General features: G+C 50.1%; 1 protein-coding gene across 2 annotated transcripts; it reads right to left on the bottom strand.

Moving 5' to 3' along the window:
- Positions 1 to 528: 528 nt before the first annotated feature.
- Positions 529 to 17,461, bottom strand: Rae1 (ribonucleic acid export 1). Of its 2 annotated transcripts, none has more exons than XM_004663840.2 (12): positions 17,359 to 17,461; positions 13,897 to 13,993; positions 13,293 to 13,397; positions 11,505 to 11,597; positions 10,199 to 10,285; positions 8,040 to 8,126; positions 7,867 to 7,938; positions 6,443 to 6,550; positions 3,652 to 3,758; positions 3,497 to 3,572; positions 3,143 to 3,337; positions 529 to 867 (listed from the first exon to the last, which is right to left on the bottom strand). In XM_004663840.2, the coding sequence occupies exons 2-12, from the start codon at positions 13,984 to 13,986 to the stop codon at positions 781 to 783; spliced, it is 1,107 nt and encodes a 368-aa protein (XP_004663897.1). In that variant the 5' UTR covers positions 13,987 to 13,993; positions 17,359 to 17,461; the 3' UTR covers positions 529 to 780. The 2 variants fall into 2 exon arrangements, with proteins under 2 accessions (XP_004663897.1, XP_045013655.1); XM_045157720.1 differs by lacking the exon at positions 17,359 to 17,461 and adding an exon at positions 16,801 to 17,074.
- Between the last annotated feature and the right edge of the window lie 636 nt (positions 17,462 to 18,097).

The following is an 18,097-nucleotide window of genomic DNA, read 5'->3' as shown; positions in this document are numbered from 1 at the left end:
CTGCAAACCCTAGTGACCCGTGATGGACTCCCCAGTGTCCATGTAAAGCTAGATGCAGAAAGTGGCACATGCATCTGGAGTTCATTTGCAGTGGCTGGAGGCCCTGCCATGCCCATGTTCCCATGTTCTTTCTCTGTTTGCAAATACACACACACATGGGAATGAGGGGCACAGAAGAAAAACTAGACCAGTGCAGGAGGGTGTCACTGCTCATGGGAAGGATGGTGGCAACGTGAGACTTCTTTAAGGGGTAAGATTTTTGCATTAAGGGTCAGAAATCAGATGTTTGTTTTTCAAGGTAGGGTTTCACTCTAGCCCAGGATGACCTGGAATTCACTACAGAGTCTCAGGGTGGCCTTGAACTCACAACAATTCTCCTACCTCTACCTCCCAAGTGCTGGGACTAAAGGTGTGCATCACCATGACTGGCTGAGAAATCAAAAATTTAAATCCAGCCTTGATGCTGGGCAGGATGTCCATTTGCTGAGGGGCAGGGCAAAGGGAAAGACAAATGAAGAGAGCCACCAGGCCGTTTTCCAAGTATTTTATTATAAAATGCAGTACGGGGCTCACAGACGGCTTCCAATCTTGCTGAATCAAGTGCGCTGCCCGCCCGAATCTAACCTCGGTGACATGAGTCCCCAGAGCCTGGCAGCCAGGAGTGGGTGGAACGAAAGCCAGTCTGACTCCTGGGCAAGAGCACTGTTTCCTCCAGGGCGCAAATCCACGCCGTCTGGGCGGAGGCCGAGTGTGCAGAAAGAGGCAGTCGAGTGGCTCCAGCTACTTCTTGTTCCGTGGCTTGAGTTCCTCAGCTGCGTTACGCAGAAAAATGTAGTTTTTCTTTTGGGGGTTATAAAACTCATGTCCCTAAAGAGGAAAAAAATCCAGTGACCGTATTATTAAAAACAACACTCACACCTGGGCCAAGTCCCACGTTACGTACTGGCCGCAGCAGCAGCAGAACAAGGAGGGAGAGAAGTAAAGGTGGCCACCTGGGTGGACACAGCCTCTCCAGAGAGGGTGGAGGCTGCGGGGCCGTTGTCAGCAACACCCTGCGGCAGGTGGCCTTGCACAGTCTTTTGGCCACTGGGGTCCTTGGTACAGTCTCGCTCTGGTCCAGGCTGACCTGGAATTCACTATGCAGTCTCAGGGTGGCCTTGAATTCAGTGATCCTCCTCCCTCTGCCTCCCGAGTGCTGGGATTAAAGGCGTGCACCACCATGCCCAGCGGTCAGCATAAATTTTGACCAAAGGTTTAAGAAGGCCCAGTTCGCCTGTGAGGCATCATGGGAGAGGCCCTAGATGGTCCACCCCAGAGGGAGACCCCAGGAGAGCAGCAGAGGTCCAGGGATACAGTGAAATACAAGCTAAATTGCAGATTTATTTTTCCCCGTGCTAAGCTCTTTGCCACCCAGCTACACATGCATAGCTGGTTTCAAGTTTGAGATGCAGTCTTGACAATCCTCTTCTAGCCTCCTAAGTGGTGAGATTGAAGTGTCAGCCACCATGTCTGGCAAAATCCAGATTGGATGTGACAGCTGGGTGGACCTGAGAAGGTTCAGCTACAGTGGAGGCGGGGGGGGGGGGGGAAGGCAAGGCCTCGGACCCACGCAGACCACAATCAGAACAACTTTAGTCAGGCAGAAGCAAGAGTATGCCGCTGCAAAACAGGGTGGCTTCCACAGGTGAGTGAGGACAGCTCAAAAGAGGAATAAGATGGGCGTGGTAGCACATCCTTTAACCCCAGCACTTGGGAAGCAGAGGTAGGAAGATTGGTGTGAGTTCAAGGCCACCCTAAGACTACATAGTAAGTTCCAGGTCAGCCTGGGCTAGAGACACCCTACCTCAAAAAAAAAAAAAAAAGAAAAAAAAGAGGAGGATGAACAAGATATGCAGCAGGCAGTGGAATTCAAAAGCTGCTCGGCTGGCAAAGGAGCCCAGACAGAGCACATGGGTGACAAACTACAGACACACCCGACCGCAGCGACAGAAAGCAAATCAATGGCTTCATGTGTACACAGGGTGAGGACTCAGAAGCCCGGGGACAGCATCAAGAAACTGGAGTGGTGAGGGTGTGGTTCATTGGCAGAGCCACCTGACTGGCATGCACAAGGCCCTGGGTTCACTCCCTAGTACAGGAAGGAAAGAAGGAAGGGGGAGGAGGAAACAAACTGGGAGTGAAGGCCTCATGTGGTTGGGAGGGTGGCAAGAAAAGTAGGCGAGACAGCAGAGAAGCAAGGCTAGTGCCAAGTGCAGAGACTGGCAGAGGGCACATGGCAAGACAGACATGAACCCTGAGTAAATGGAGGCATCTTCTCCAGCACCAACATCAGAAAAGCAAGATGGGTACCTACTGGCAGACAGCGCTTCACCAAGGCCCCAAGCCCAGGTGGCTCCACCACTCAGTGCTTCAAAAATGCAGCCAGGGGCTGGAGAGGTGGCTCAGTAGTTACAGGTACTGCTTGCAAAACACGGTGGTCCAATTCCCCAGTACCCACATCGAGCAAGATGTTTCACAAGCAACACATGCATCTGGAGCTGGTTTTCAGTGGCACAAGGCCCTGGTGTGCCCTGTTCTGCCTGTCTGTTACTCTAATAAATAAGTAAAATTATTTTTAGGCTGGGTGTGGTGGTACACAGCTTTAATCTCAGTGCTCAGGAGGCAGACGTAGGAGGATCACCATGAGTTGGGGTCACCCTGAGACTACAGAGTGAGCTCCAGGTCAGCTGGGGCTAGAGTGAGACCCTACCTTGAAAACAAAAAAAGTAAAGAATGCAGCCAGAACCCTGCCATCTGCTAACTCCCCTGCCCAAACCAATGAAGCATATGCCGCCACCAGGTGGCAGCTCCATGCTGCGCTCCTGCCCCTCCTTCCTCGCAGCATGGGCCCCCAGCTTGCCCAAGAATAGAGAAGCTCACGGCAGCTCTCAGTGACCCAGAACAGCACTTCTCGTGTTCTGTGCCAGGTTCTGCCTCAAGGTGGCATCAGATCCCACGCGCTGTGATGAAGGCCCTATTAGTTCCCTTTACAAGGAGGTGGCGATGACCTTCCTGAGGCCATGCAGCAAGTCTACAGACCAGGCCTTCAGATGAGTCCCAGAGTCATGCACGGCTGCTTGAGGTGGCCATGGTCTGGACTCACCTTGGACCAGTCGTAGCTGGAAGCATAGGCAAAAATGTTCCCATTGTGGTTAAAGCAGCATGCTGCGATGGGCTGGTCCAGCTGTTCCGAGGTCTTCAGCTTTGTCCTGGCGTCTTTGTCCCAGAAGCTGAACCGGCCGTCAGACCCCACCGTGGCCAGGGTGCCGTGAACAGGGTGGAAGGCGATCCCATTCACCTGCCAAGTAGATGGGAACCATGAGAGCAGAGACAAAGGCAGTTGGTATTTCTCAGAAAAGCTGGGGACTGCAACAGGAGCTGTTCACCAGCCATGTCCATGGCTAGTTTCCAGGGGTGTCTGTGTTTCAAGGGGAAAGTTGAGCTGCCATGAACGTACTGCATAGATGTCTTGAGGCGCTGAAGTATTGGTTCCATTGGACCGATGACATTTGAAGGTAAAGTTATCTTTGGCCCTAAAAAAACAAAGATCCGTCTAAGTTTTCCTTTAAAGAATGTCTCAAGAGAACACTCCAGTTGGTAAAGTCCACTTACGGATTTGGGGGGTTGATGTAGTGAATAGCAACTCTCCCTTCGATACTCCCCAGGGCAAAACCAGTCGGCTTGTTCTGTTTGTCTTTAAAAATAGCCACACATCGATGCTATAGTTTAAAATGAAAAAAACAAAAATAGAAAAAAAACCCATCATCACATGTAAGTGAAGCTTAGTTAAGAACATAACTGTTATCTCATGTTATTCTGAGGTTTGACGAAAAAGACGGCATTTTATTCCCCAGCAAGCACTAGTTTCCAATGTCCCAATAGTCACATGACTACAACGGACTTGCGCACAGCTGCCACTGTCTGTCCCTCTAGTTGCTCCTCTCCGGCCACTCTGAAGGCCACAATCACTGCGGGAGACTCACAGCCTCAAAGCCCAGAGTCTGGCGCACCTGACCCTGCTGGGCTGTGGGGCGCCCTTTCCTCAGCAGCAGGCACCCTTCCATTTGGTCATTGGTATTTATGTGCCCAAGTCCCTGGCCAGGAGGCCAGGTCTGCTGCCAGCCCACGCGGAGAGGGGAAGCAGTGCAGGGGACTGCAGAGCGCGCGTGCCTTTCTTCACCATGGGCGAGCGGCGCGCGACACCGGCGCTCCAGGCACCACCTGTGCTCCCAGGCCTAGCTGACCTCAGGACAGCGCCCACGCTCGTCCCTGTGGCAACAGCAGCCTTCCTTCCTTCCTAAGGCGAAGTCGAGCTCTCCCGTGTGGACGGCTGTTTTCTTTGAAATGAGCACCGCGGGTTCCGCTAGATCGATGGTGGCTGCACTGTCACTGTCGTGCTTGGGAGCCCCGTGTCCTCGTCCACACCTGCTGTCTGCTGGCTGTGGTGCCAACGGGTGTGAGGGGCAGCTTGTCCTGCGGTTTCCTTTGTACGTCTGTAAGCAGTGACGGTGCTGGTGCCCCACACACCTGCCTGCCAGCAGCCATCTTTGGAGAAGGGCCTCAGTGGGTCACTGATGCTCTGCTGTGAGCGCCCTTGTTAGGATGCAAGGCCTGACCAGACCCACACTGCTCCAATACTCTTTCCCACTCCCTGTCTCGTTCTGTGGACTGCCTCCTTTGATGTGCACAAGATTTATAGTTTGGCCTTTTAGTTTCACTTGATTAGTTTTGCACTTACTGCCCATGTTTTTTGGTGTCATATCCAAGAAATCATTGTCAAGACTTATGCCATGATGCTTTCACCTAACTGTTTTTGAAGGCTTGCATTGGATATGGTAGGAGGAGGAGAAAGAAACATTCTCAAAGGACAGTTTGTGATGCAACTGAGGAGGTCTGTTGGTTGGCGGGATGAACAAATGAGAGGGAGGTGACTTGAGGCTAACTTCTTGACTGCCAGACACAGGCCCACTTAGTGGGACGTGAGCAGGGGCGGGCAGCCTACCAAGTCTCTCAACCAGCATCCACGGTCACAGAAACAACAGTGCTGGGACAGAGAGGGCAACATTGACACAGAGCTGCAAATGGGGTTCCAGGTCCATATGGGGTGCAACTGGGCCAAGACCTCTGGGAGCAACACAAAGAGCCACCAGACCCTGCGCTGTCACTGGGAGCACAGAGTCGGGCTGCTGGGGTCTGAGTTCCAAGGCCCAGGCATGAGTGAGTGGCAGTGGTGGATGGGAAGGGAACCTTGCTTGGGTTAGCTAGTGGCCTAGGTGGACACTCTGCAGAGTCACAGGGACCACGAAGCAGCAGCCAGAGGTGGGAGAGGCTAACATTCCAGGAGCGAGGGTGGAGAAAGTCTCAGCTCCCCTGAGATGACATCAGCAGTGTCTATGGGATTACTGAGGAAGCTACAGCTACACCAAAGCGGCCTCAGCAAAGCCGTGGGTGCAGTGGTCTTGAAGGGGGAGGGGGCGAGAAGACGGCTGCAGGGACGGCTTAGTGGTTAAGGTGCTTGCCTGCAAAGCAAAGGAACCCAGGTTCGATTCTCCAGGTTTCTCGTAAGCCGGATCCACATGGTGGTGCATGTGTCTGGAGTTCATTTACAGTGGCTAGAGGCCCTGGCACGTCCATTCTCTCTCTCCCCCCCTCCCTTTCACTGTCTCAAGTAAATAAGTAAATAAATAAAATAAATTTAAATTAAAAACAAAGGAGAGGGTGAAACAAGTGAAAAATTCAGAACAATGACAGGTCATGCCAGATTCTGGACTGTGATGGGAAAGGGATGCAGAAGGTTCTGGAACATGGTGGACTCAGGAAGAGGTGCTTCCCAGAGTGAACCAGAGCTGGGCATACTCTAGTGAAGTTCTAAGAGTGGCCCACCACAAAGCTGGCCACCAGAAAGCCTGGCCTGTGCACAGCAGGGGAAGGCAGGGAAACTGCTGGCACAAATTTGCATGCCCAGCAGAAGGTGAGGATGGTCCCCCCCAAAAAAAACTTGACCTAAAACTTCTGTTGGATGAGAACTGATCCCACAGCTGCAGCCACAAAATCTCAGGAGTCCTGGAGGTGGAGAGAGAGGAGAAGGCCTGCAGTCCAGGGCCGAGGACGGAGCCCAGGGTGTGTGTGGGGGGAAACACAGCAACCATCAAGGCAGCGCTAAAGCTGGCAGTGATGAACGTGCAATGGAAACCCACCCTGACTGACTCCGCCCCCAGGGATGACGGAAGGACAGGCAAGCTCAGCTCATCAGGGAGGGCAGGCAATGCTCCTTCAGTAGTTGAACTTTTCTCCTTAAATTCACTCCCTGCACATTCAAAACAGTTACAACTGCGCACCAGATGTGAGCCCCATGTGGTGTGTGACAGGTGCAGACGCATGCTCCCTGAGGGCCAGCACTCACCTGGTGCTTCAGCGGAGACTCTATCCTCCTGAATTCGGAGGGCTGGTTCTCCAACTGATAGACAATCAGTCCCCTCTCGGCAGTGGCCACCACGGCCATTGGGTAGATCTAGGGAAGGAAGACAAAAGGGATGTATTGGACATGAAGGAAGGGCTTTCTATGCCAATGTCATATATTTACTTATTTTAGTTACAAAATGCTTCATAAAAACTTAAGAGAAATCAGGTGTTGAGGAGATGGCTCAGCAGTTTATGGTACTTGCTTGCAAAGGTCACCAACCGGGTCTTAATCCCCACCCTCCTACGTAAAGCCAATCCCCCTCACAACTTGGCTTTAGTGTGCTGGGACTGTGGAAGTGGACCAAACTCAGGGGCTCTAGCTTGAGCAGTGAGTGCCTTATCACTGCGCCGTCTCCCACCATACTTTTAACACTGTAACACGTGAGTATTTAGAAAATATTCTGAGGGGGGCCAAGATGGCTTAGCGGTTAAGGCACTTGCCTGCACAGCCAAAGGACCCAGGTTCATTTCCTCAGGACCCACATAAGTCAGACAAGGTGGCACATGCATCTCGAGTTTGTTTGCAGCATCCATTCAATCTTTCTCTATCTGCCTCTTTCCCTCTCTCTCCCCCCAAATAAATAAAAATTTAAAAAGAAAGAAAATATTTCGAGGAATCAAGACTTTCCCCAGCATTCAAGTGGCAATTCTGGTGTGTTTTACTCCAGTCAACCCTGACATTCTGTGTGCACATTTCAGTATAATCTGCAATCTTTACTTAAAACATATTTTCTAAGAATCACCCCCCACCAAGCACTTTTTGGAGAATAACACAATGACCCTCTTAGGGAAAATTTCCTAAGTGTGGATGACTGGGGCAGCAGATACAAAACCTTCAGACTTAGAACTGAACAGGCAGAGAAAGCTCTTCAGTTTCCATCCCAATTAGACAGTTTCAGATGTGAGGCTGTCTGGCTGCGACATCTGCCACCTCACTGACCACCAGGGTTGATTCAGCTGACCTGGCTGGCTAGGCGGGTGTTCCCTTCCTCCCTCACCACTCCAAGTGCATCCCTCCCAAAGCTGTGCACTTGGCCGAAGAGGACAACCGTCCCCCAACAGAGGGGGACTGGTCAAGGGTATGAGCAGCTGCGCTCCCCTGCTAGAACCTTCAAGCAAGCTTGCAAGGTCCAGTTAAGCCATCTCCAACAATCAAGCTACACAACACCCCTGTGCCCGAATGCTCCCCACCACAGCAATACTACGTGCCCCCCATACCCCCGGGACGGCGCAGCTGCAGGCCGGGCACAGCTTTCCACCTCTCACTCCACCCAGACTCATCAGGACCGGACCCCACATCTACTAGCAAGGCGGAGTCTCCTGCTCACCACAGGTCGTCCACAGGTGAGAAAGTAGATTCCTTACCACATCGGCACAGTAACACCGTTCAGGGAGTTGCAAGACCATCATAGGGTTTGATGAGCGTGTATCCCAGAACTAAAGAAAGGAAGAGCAGTTAGACTGCTGAGAGCTGGCATCTGCATGGAAGGGGGACAGACCCACCTCACTGGGGACACATTCCTCACGTGCATGCTCACCTTCAAGGTCTTATCCCAGCTCCCGGTCATCACACAGCTGTAGTTTGGGGCTTTGATCCAGTGGATGGTTTTGACAGGAGCATCGTGCTTTCAACAGGACAAAAACAAACAGATCAAATAACAACATGCTCCGGTGTGGTGGCGCATGCCTTTAATCCCAGCGTTCAGGAGGCAGAGGTAGGAGGATTACCGTGAGTTTGAGGCCACCCTGAGACTCCATAATGAATTCCAGGTCAGCCTGGGCTAGTGAGACCCTACCTCAAAAAAAAAACAAAAAAAAAAAACCCACCACCACCAACAACAAAAAAACACACCATGCTCAATAGCTTGAAATTCAGTATAAATACTGGGGCTATACACTCAAGTAATGGCTTAGCATTTTTCCATGACCAACAATCAGAGCAGGAGCACATGGCTAAGCTGCCCTCTGTTCTAGCAAATTCTCACTGATAATGAAGTGGCAGTGAGGCCCCTATGGAGACATGCAGAAACACCGAGGGGAGACCGAGCAGGGTCTCCGCAGGGCCGTCCTGGCCCGTGAGTCAGGAGCGCCCTCTCGCGTAAGCTCTCGTATCTCTGCACTTCTGCTTTCGTGTTTATTGGGGGTGGTGTTTCAAGGTAGGGTCTCTCTAGCTCAGGTTGACCTGGAATTCATTGTATAGCCTCAAACAGAGATCCTCTCACATACCTGGCCTTTCTTTTCTTTTTTAAAAAGATATGTATTTGGGGGGCTGGAGAGATGGTTTAGCAGTTAAGGTGCTGCCGGCAAAGCCAAAGGACTCAGGTTCAATTCCCCAGGACCCACATAAGCCAGATGCACGAGGGGCACATACATCTGGGGTTTGTTTGCAGTGGCTGGAGGCTCTGGTGCTCCCATTCTTTCTATTTGCCTCTTCTCTCTTACATTCTCTCATAACAGGTAAGTTAAAAAAAAAATTATATATACTTTTTCCCCCTTCTCTTTCTTTTTTCTTTTTTTTCCCCCGACGTAGGATCTTGCTCTAGCTCAGGCTGACCTGGAATTCACTATGTAGTCTCAGAGTTGCCTCAAACTCACAGCAATCCTCTTATCTCTGCCTCCTGAGGGCTACCATGCTGGCAAAAATATTTTTTTAATTTACTTTAGAAAGAGGCAGAGGGAAGAGACTGTGAGTATGGGCACATCAGGGCCTCCTGCCATTGCAAACGGACTCCAGATGCATGCAGCACTTTGTACATCTGGCTTTAAGTAGGTACTGGGGAACATAAGCCAGACCATAGGCTTTGCAAACAAGCACCTTTAACCACCAAGCCATCTCTCTAGCTCCTGTTTTTTTTTTTTTTTTAATATTATATATGTAAACAAAGAGTGAGTATGGGAACACCAAGCCCTCTTGCCACTGCAAACCAACTACAGAGGCATATGCCACTTTATATAACTGGCTTTACATGGGTACTGGGAATCAAACCCGGGCCAGAGAGCTTTGCAAGTAAGCACTTTTAATACTGAGCTATCTCCTCAGCCTATTTTTATTTTATTTTTTGTTATGGGGGGGGGGGTGGAGGAGAATGGGCACTCGAGGACCTCCAGCCATTGCAAATGAACTCCAGACACATGCACCACCTTGTGCATCTGGCTTACACGGATCCTGGGATATCGAACCTGGGTCCTTTGGCTTTGAGGCAAAGTTAACCATTAAGCCATCCTTCTAGCCCATTTCTAATCTCAATGGTTTCACATGAGAATGTGCACACCTGAAAGTACAGCAGCTCTGTGGCACCCTTCCTCACAGTACCCTCCAATGACAGTGCTCAGCACAGGACAAGCATTCAACAAACACTGGCTGATGACAAGTAGCCAAATTCAGCTGAAAAAGGCAAATCACATCCTACTGTTACAATGCCAAATGTGATTATCAAGGGTCACTTAGCCCCCTTGTCTCTTAAATATCTTAATGCCACCAACTCCTTGTCAATACCACACGTATATTTATACCAAGATTTATGGCAAAGTCTGTGAACTACTAGCAGGAATGAGGATGCTTATCAAACACCGTTGTGTGCTGACACCTCCACGGGTGCGGCCGCGAGCTCCGTATTTCTACAACACAGGACGATCACAGCCCCGCACGCACGCTCTGGGCAGCCTCTCGCCAGCCTGTCTACAGGGCTGCTGTTACCTGTGCGATCTGTATCGCTTGATTGCTGTTGAGGTCCCACATCTTGGCAGTCTTGTCACATGATGCTGTAAACACTTTGCTTCCGTCCTAAGAAAAAAATTTAGCTTTCTAAGCAAAATCATCTCTGCAAACATTCAAATTCAGACCTTAGGTTAAATATTTTTATTTTGTAATTTTTTGTTGTTGCTTTAAAAAAAAAAATTTTTTTTTTTAACTTTAGAGAGGGAAAGGGAGAGGGAGAGAGAGAGAAGTGATGTGCCAGGGCTTCAGCCACTGAAATTGAACTCCAGATGCTTGTGCCACTGAGTGGGCATGTGCGACCTTGCACTTGACTCATCTTTGTGCATCTGGCTTATGTGGGATCTGTAAAGGCTTCATAGGCAAGCGCCTTAGCTGCTAAGCCATCTCTCCCACCCTATTGTTGCTTTTTTAAGGCAGGGTCTCTCTCTAACCCACACTGAATTAGAACTCACTCTGAAATGAACTCCAGATGCATGTGTCACTTTGCGCATCTGGCTTTACATAGGTATGGGAAATAAACCTAGGTCAGCAGGCTTTGTAAGCAAGTGCAATTAACCACTGAGCAATCTCCCCAACCCCTGGAACTTATTCTGTAAGTTCAGGCTGGCCTCAAACTCATGGCAATTCTCCTACTTCAGCTGGGATCCTTGACCTCTGCCTCCCAGGTGTATGCCAACACACCTGGCTCTGCTAGTATCTTCTGAGTTAGTAAAGTTTCTAATCTTCAAACAACTTTAGCTCATGGCAGACATAATGCAAGGTTTAAAAATGATATACACCAATCAAGGTAACATGTTGTCTTACTTTCCTCTTCACTGTGACAAACCTGACCAAGGCAATTTAGAGAAGAATAATTTCTTCACTTTATTAAAGGAGAGGGAATGCAGCTCAGTCATACAGCACTTGCCTAAGAATGTGCACTGGCCCTAAGGTCAATTCCCAGAACACAGAGAAAGAAAAAGGCACATCTGAACCACCACAGCAACAGGGAAGGAAGCAAGGTATCTACGACCAGAAACCCAGCGTTCCTACAACACACACACACACACACACACACACACACACACACACACACACACGTGCTTCAGGCTGATGTGCTCCAAATGTTCTGTGCCAATTCACTACTCAACCACTTACCAAATCCAAAAAATTATGAAATTTTTCTGAGACACCTAAGGTCCCATGCCTTTTGATAAAGGCTACTTAAACTGTGTCTGTATTCAAGCTATTACATCCGAATTAGCGCTTGAAGTGGAAGAGCATGTTAGGATGGAGGGATACATACGTCACTCCAGCAGACGTCCAGCACAGGTCCAGTGTGCATCTGCTGGGCTTTTGGGATGGTCTGACCACTGTCCTGAACTTCCCAGCATCGAACCTGCAAAGACAAGAGAGTCAGCGCACACGAGGCACACCGTGGTGCAGTGCCAACACCTTGGAGCTGGTGGATTTTACCAGACTCCCCTCAGCTAACTAAGAAAAGAACAACTGTCACGCACAAGTGAGTGGCTGTTCTCTGCCCGAACCATGAAGGCAGCATGCTCCACTGCTTACAGCTAGGCATGCACGCACACTACACCCCACATCTATGAGAAACAGCTCTTTTTTTTTTTTTTTTTTCTGAATCAGGGTCTTCTGGCCCAGGCTGACCTGGAACTCACTATGCTGTCACAGGGTGGCCTCGAACTCATGATCTTCCTACCTCTGCCTCTCAAGTGCTGGGATTAAAGGCATGAACTACCATACCTGGCTAGAAATGTGTCTCTTGAAGGAGAATATACAGACTTTCTCAAAGAATCAAGCGGAAATTTATCTTATTACTCTAAATGCTTTCTGTACTTGTTAAAGTAATGCATTTTACTTAGAGATTTTTTTAACTATGACAGGACAATAGCATTTATTTTATTTTTTGAGGTAGGGTGGTCTCGCTCTAGCTCAGGCTGACCTGGGATTCACTATGTAGTCTCAGGGTGGCCTTAAACTCTTGGCAATCCTCCTACCTCTGCCTCCCGAGTGCTGGGATTAAAGGAATGAGCCACCACGCCCGGCTAACAGTCACTTTAACCCCACCCTGGCAGTCAGGTACAGTCCCGTGTACCTTCAGTCCACCTTGCTACCCTGCTGTTCTTCTTGAAGGAACTTGACGACATGCGCCTCTATTCTGTGACCACAGTGCCGCCCTGCTCACCTTGAGTCTTCTAACATTTCTCAGCAGCAAACCAAAAGTATTTCTAGAAACCACATATAAAAAGCAGGAGTGCTTAGCCCTGGCTTCCTTCTCTACATTCTCCTCTTGCAGGCAGCTTGCGTCCACGGAGCTTTGGCTGTCCCCAGGTGAGCTGTGCAGACCACTCCCAGCTTCCTCACATTGCTGACCTGGCTGGTGATTTTCTCTAAGCACCCCCAACCCCCTGCATCCTGCTTCATAACATGGATACACACACGCAGCGCTCTAGCTGCTGTCAAGACTTGTCCCCGGCGAGCCACTGGGACCCAGGCCAAAGCTGAAGGAGCTCCCACAAGCGCGCGCGCCACTCTGCCCGAGGTGCCGCTTCACCTCATACGGCCGACAGCGCGTCGGGGTAACTTGTCCTTGTGGGCACTGTTCCTCAGCAAAGATTCTTAGTTTTGCCAATTTGATAAGGAAACCAAATCTATGTTAAGTTTTCCAATTACAAATGTGACAAAATGGTCTAAATTTATTCCTTTCATATGAAGCATCTCTTCACATCGTGTGCTTGTATCCTACCAGAGCATTCCATTTTTCTTCTCTATACACCATACCTTATTGGTCTGTGCTGTTAAAATGGAAACAACTGGTTATGTTCCTGGAGACGTTTCTGGAGACCAAGAAAGCTCCTGAGCAAGCAGCACAAACAGCGTGCGGGCTTGCGAAGGGCTGGCGGGGCTGTGAGCGACGCATGCGGCCGGGGTGCTGCTGTTCAGAGGGCTCAGGCTTCTTAAGTGGCTTCTTGGAAAAGCAGACCCCAGCCCTTATTCAGAGTACAGAACAGTGCTAGGTGGATAAAACCTGGCCAGAGACACTATGCAGAGGTCACCAGGGAGCACTTACATCATTAGCCCACGATCCTGCAATAAGAAAATTCCCTGGCAAGGTCGGCGGGCTAAAAGACAGACAACCGATGCTATCGTCAGGAGAGGACGTGACTTCAATATCCTGGGGGGGGGGGGGGGGGGAGGAATGGCAACGTTAAAACAGTCTCTTCATTACAATGTCAAAAGTGCTTTCATTCTCACTGAACTTATTGCCCCAAGCACCAATGGGATTCGGTCTGGCCTCTGGCCACACACAGGAGTGACGACAGACAAGCCAAGGGAATGCCAGCACTGCTGTGACTAGAGCCTTAACCAAAGGACCAAAAAGGACATTTCCACCAGCTCATGTGCCCCAAGTATGTGATGAACAGTCTTCAGCTAGGCTCTGGCACAGGGAATCCCCCACAACATTCTGGTGACCCTGCAGGTCATGAGGATCAGGATACTGGTCCAGAAGAGGGCTGGATGCTGTGCTCTGAGTTTGAGAAAGTCTGGCTAGACAAAGTGCCAGGGCTTTGATCCCAAAGGAGGTCCCCATGCATGCCATCTACTTCTCCTGCAGCCATCTCTGCTATGGTACATGGAGCTCTTCCCAGTAACCCCAAAGCATCAGGAGATACCTTCATGGGGTTGTGATTATCTGTAGTTGTACTGCCAAACATGCTGGTCCCGCCAGTTCCAAACCCCGATGTTGTTCCAAACAGACTCATGTTGACCCTAAAACATAAAGTAGGACATATGAAGGGCAGGTCCTTTCTTAGTGAATACATACCACAGGGAGGTAATGAGAAGATAGGAAAAGATCACACCATAAAAGGCAAACACGAAATACTCAAATGCAAGTGTCTCTTCAGAAGAGATCTAAATATGCAACAGGCAGAGTGCTCTTTAAAAATATATATTTAAAAAAAAACAAAAACAAAAAAAATATATTTTTTTAATTTTCACAATTTTTATTAACATTTTCCATAATTATAAAAAATATCCCATGGTAATACCTCCCCCCACCCAGCACTTTCCCCTTTGAAATTCCATTCTTCATCATATTAAAAATAATTTGATCTAGAACCGAGTCAGAGAAAACTGCAAAGACAGGAGAACTCCTACACACTCCATGTTGCTTCCTCTAGTCTTACTGTCTTCTAACAGCAAGATACCCTTGCCAGCACCAAGGAATCGATCAATATGCTACAACAGAGCAGCTTGTAGTCAACCAGCTAGGAAAAGTGTTCATTCTCTACATAGCAGACTCTGAGCTGGACACCAGGACTTAACAGTAAAGATAGTTATATAGAGATTCTGAGCTGTACACCAGGACCCAACAGCAAAGAGAAAAGGTCTCATTTGTTCAGTCTCCCCTAGTGGGAGCTTACTTTCCTATTTCTGTATTCTGGTTTAGGTCAATGACACTGCATGAAAATATCTAGAAAAACCACCAGCATGAAAATATCTAGGAAAACCACCATTCCAAGTGGGAATTCCACTTCTTTTTAGGAGAACTTTAAGAAAAGCATCCCACTTTGGTCCACCTGAATACCAAAACGTCTCTATCATGCAGTAGACATTCACCAAGCAACTCTCCACCCTGAGTGATGGTTAAACTGGCCAACCTGCGTGGACTGAAACCACAACGGAAACAAACCTCTGGGCATGTCTAGATTAGGTGAAATGAGGTGGGAAGACCCACCCTAACTGTGGGCAACACCATGCCATGGGCTGAGGTCTTCGACTGAGTAAGATGTAGAAAGCGGGCCCGGCATGGTGGCATACACCTTTAATCCTAGCACTCCGGACGCTGAGGTAGGAGGACTGCTGTGAGTTCCAGGCCAGGTAGGACTATAGAGCAAGTTCCAGGTCCACCTGGGCAAGAGTGAGACCCTTCCTCAAAAACAAAACAAAAAGTAGAAAACGAGCTGAGCACCAGCATTCATTGCCTTCTGCTTCCTGACCATGGACACAATGTGACCAGCTGCCTTATGTATCTACTACCATGACTCCCCCACCTGATGGAATGTCTCCCTTTGCACTGGAAGCCACAATAAACAACTTCCTTCTTACGTAGCTTTTGTCAGGATTTCACCACAGCAATGAGAAAACTAACAGCTTTGTCCTGGGCATCAGTCTGGCAGGCCCACTGACCAGGCCTCATTTTCTGCTCCACAAAGAGAAAATTGCATGTTCTCAGTAGGGCCCTGAGACTCACAAATTATGTACAAATGGATTAATGCCAGCTGGGCATGGTGGTGGACTCCTGTAATCCCAGCATGTAGGAGGCGAAGGCAGGAGGATGAGGAGTTCAGGTCTCCTGGACTACATAAGAGCCTGACTCAAAACAAAGAGGTAAAGGGGGTGGTGCCTGTGAAGGTGATCCCAGAACTGCACCTTCTTTCTTCTCCCAAGAAAGTCTGTGTTCTGTGACTCTAAGTGACTCCTGTGTATCTGTCACATTCCCAGCTGTTACCCATTAGCAAATGCTTACACCCAGAAGTCTACCATGTCAAAAGGATCCTAATACCTGCGCTTTCTGCTTGCTAACAAGGGTAGCAGCCTTCAATGAGACCACATAGAAAGAGGAAAGTGTGAGGAATTATGCAGACATAACAAGTTAGAAATCACAGCTATAAGCACATTAATATCTCAGAAATGACTTTGTGAGACAACTGAGTATCTGCTCAGTACAGGTCCTGCCCTTAAATGTAGAGATGCACTTGAAATGCCAGTGAACTACTTAAATGACCAAGCAGAGGAAGGGGCAGACCTCTACAATCAGTGCAGGCAGCAGCTATGTTGACCTGGAGAATTACTGTGCCTTGATTTCCTCATCTGTAGGACCAACACTAATATCTATTTCAGAATAATGAGAACGGCCAGAAACACAGCAGGTTCTAATACTGTGATTCTGCTCCACTCCTCTTTCTCTACACTCACGCTGCCATTCCAGGGGCTCTACGCAAGAATCACCCAGTACTAAAGTGCTGATAGGAACCCTATGTTGTGCTGGGCAACAGGAAGCCCCACGTTCACAGGCAGTTTTGACCCCTTCCCCACACTCCAGCCACCGTCTGCTAGCTGTGAACACACGGCTCACCCCTGTGGAAGCACATGCCTACTAACTGTTATTTCAACCAAAGACGGCTGACCCACCTTTATGCCAAATACCTCCGTTTGAATCTTCAGGCCCCTGTTCAAAAAGGGACTCAGTCATGAGTGTTGTTGTTTTGCGACAGTCTCTCACGTAGCCTACGCTGGCCTTGAGCGTGCTGTGTAGCTGAGGATGACCTTGTACTGAGGCAGGCATTCGCTACCCAGCCTGGTTCATTCCCAGCTGGGGATAGAACCCTGGGCGTCCTGCATGCCAGGTAACCACTGTACCGACTGGGCTGTATTTTGGCCTTTCTCTCCAGAACTTCCTGGAGCGCTAGAAATATTCTAAAACTGCACTGTAGTGATGCTACAGTGTGAAAGTGTAAAATTCCCCAAACTCAATTCCATAAAGTTGCCGGATGTATTCTTAAATTACTTACTTTAGAGACAGGCTCTCGGTGTGCAGGCCTGGCTGGCCTCAAACTCCTGGCCACCCTCCGGCTTCTGCCTTCCAAGTGCTGGGATCACAGGTGTGTGCCACCACGCCCGGGCCATGAGTTCTTTTCAAAGCCCTAACAGCATCTCCACCTTTGCTCACGAGCCCTCCCTCTCCTCCAGAGCCCCTGCACCATCTGCAACGCCTCCTTTCCCGCTAACTCTGCCCCCGCAGGCTGCACGGCGCAGGGAGCCGCCGCTCGTGCCCTGGACATGCACTCGCTCCGCAGCCCGGTGCACGCTCGCCCGTACGCGGGAAGGGCTTGGCCAGGGAGGACGGCCAGGGCCGGACTTCGTTCCAGAGGGTGCAGAGTGCTACGAGGGAAGAAGAGGCTGCTGGACCGGCCGGGGACGGCTTCCCCGAGGTTACCCGTGCCGTGCGGCCAGACGTAAGGGGAGGGGACAGCAGGCCCACGCAGCCCTCAGCACTGTGACCTCAGTTTCCCCTCCGGGCGCACGGCGGCGGGCCGCGGCTCGCGCCGCCCGGGCTGCCCCGCACTGACCTGCTCGGCGCGCGGCGGGTTCCGAGGGCCCCGAACCTCCTCAAGCCCGGGGTAGACGCTGCGCCGGGGACCGCGGAAGTAGGGCGCGTGCGCCAGGAGCCACTTCCGGTGTCGCCCGGAAGGCGTCACGAAAGCAAGCTCCGCCTCTTTCCGGCGGAGGACACATGCGCAGTAGAACTGTTGAAGTCAAGGGAATGTCCTTACGCCAGCAGTTTGTGAATCGGTGGGAAGGTGGTGCGCCGCTGCGGTTGCCAGGCAACCGGGTGACCAAAGCCGCGGCTCCAGCTCCTGAAGACAGTTGTTCTTGCTTGTGGCTTCATCATCGTAGTTGTCGTTTAGAAGTCTCGGGGGGGGGAACCCCACAAAACTGGGGTGGAGAGATGGATGGCTCAGCGGTTAAGGCATTTGCTTGCAAAGCTTGACTTCCAGGGTTCAACTTCCCAGTGCCCACGTAAACTCAAATGCACAAATTGGCTCATGCATCTGGAGCTCGTTTAAGAGAGGCAATAGACCCCGGCGTGTCCATTGTCTCTCACTCCTTTTTTCCTTGCAAATAAATAAGTAAATAAATAAATAAAAATACTGGCCTGGAGGATGACTTAGCGGTTAAGGCCCTTGCCTGCAAAGCCTAAGGACCTGGATTCAATTCCCCAGTACCTTGAAGCCGGATACAAAAGGTGGCGCATGCGTCTGGAGTTCGTTTGCAGTGACTAGAGGCTCCAGTGTGCTGTTCTTTCTG

This window comes from Jaculus jaculus, chromosome 8 (assembly GCF_020740685.1).
Source record: "Jaculus jaculus isolate mJacJac1 chromosome 8, mJacJac1.mat.Y.cur, whole genome shotgun sequence".
Taxonomy (NCBI): domain Eukaryota; kingdom Metazoa; phylum Chordata; class Mammalia; order Rodentia; family Dipodidae; genus Jaculus; species Jaculus jaculus.
Note: the sequence above shows the minus strand (reverse complement) of the source record. Positions and strands in the feature narration are given on the sequence as shown.

What these genes read in the sequence shown, in the direction of transcription:
- Rae1 (XM_004663840.2), bottom strand. Translation starts at nt 13,986, where the DNA reads ATGAGTCTGTTTGGAACAACATCGGGGTTTGGAACTGGCGGGACCAGC. An exon ending in AAGCGATACAGATCGCACAG is followed by an intron (nt 8,127 to 10,198) that starts GTAACAGCAGCC and finishes TCCTGTTGAAAG; the next exon opens with CACGATGCTCCTGTCAAAAC. An exon ending in CGCCTCAAGACATCTATGCA is followed by an intron (nt 3,338 to 3,496) that starts GTACGTTCATGG and finishes TCTACTTGGCAG; the next exon opens with GTGAATGGGATCGCCTTCCA.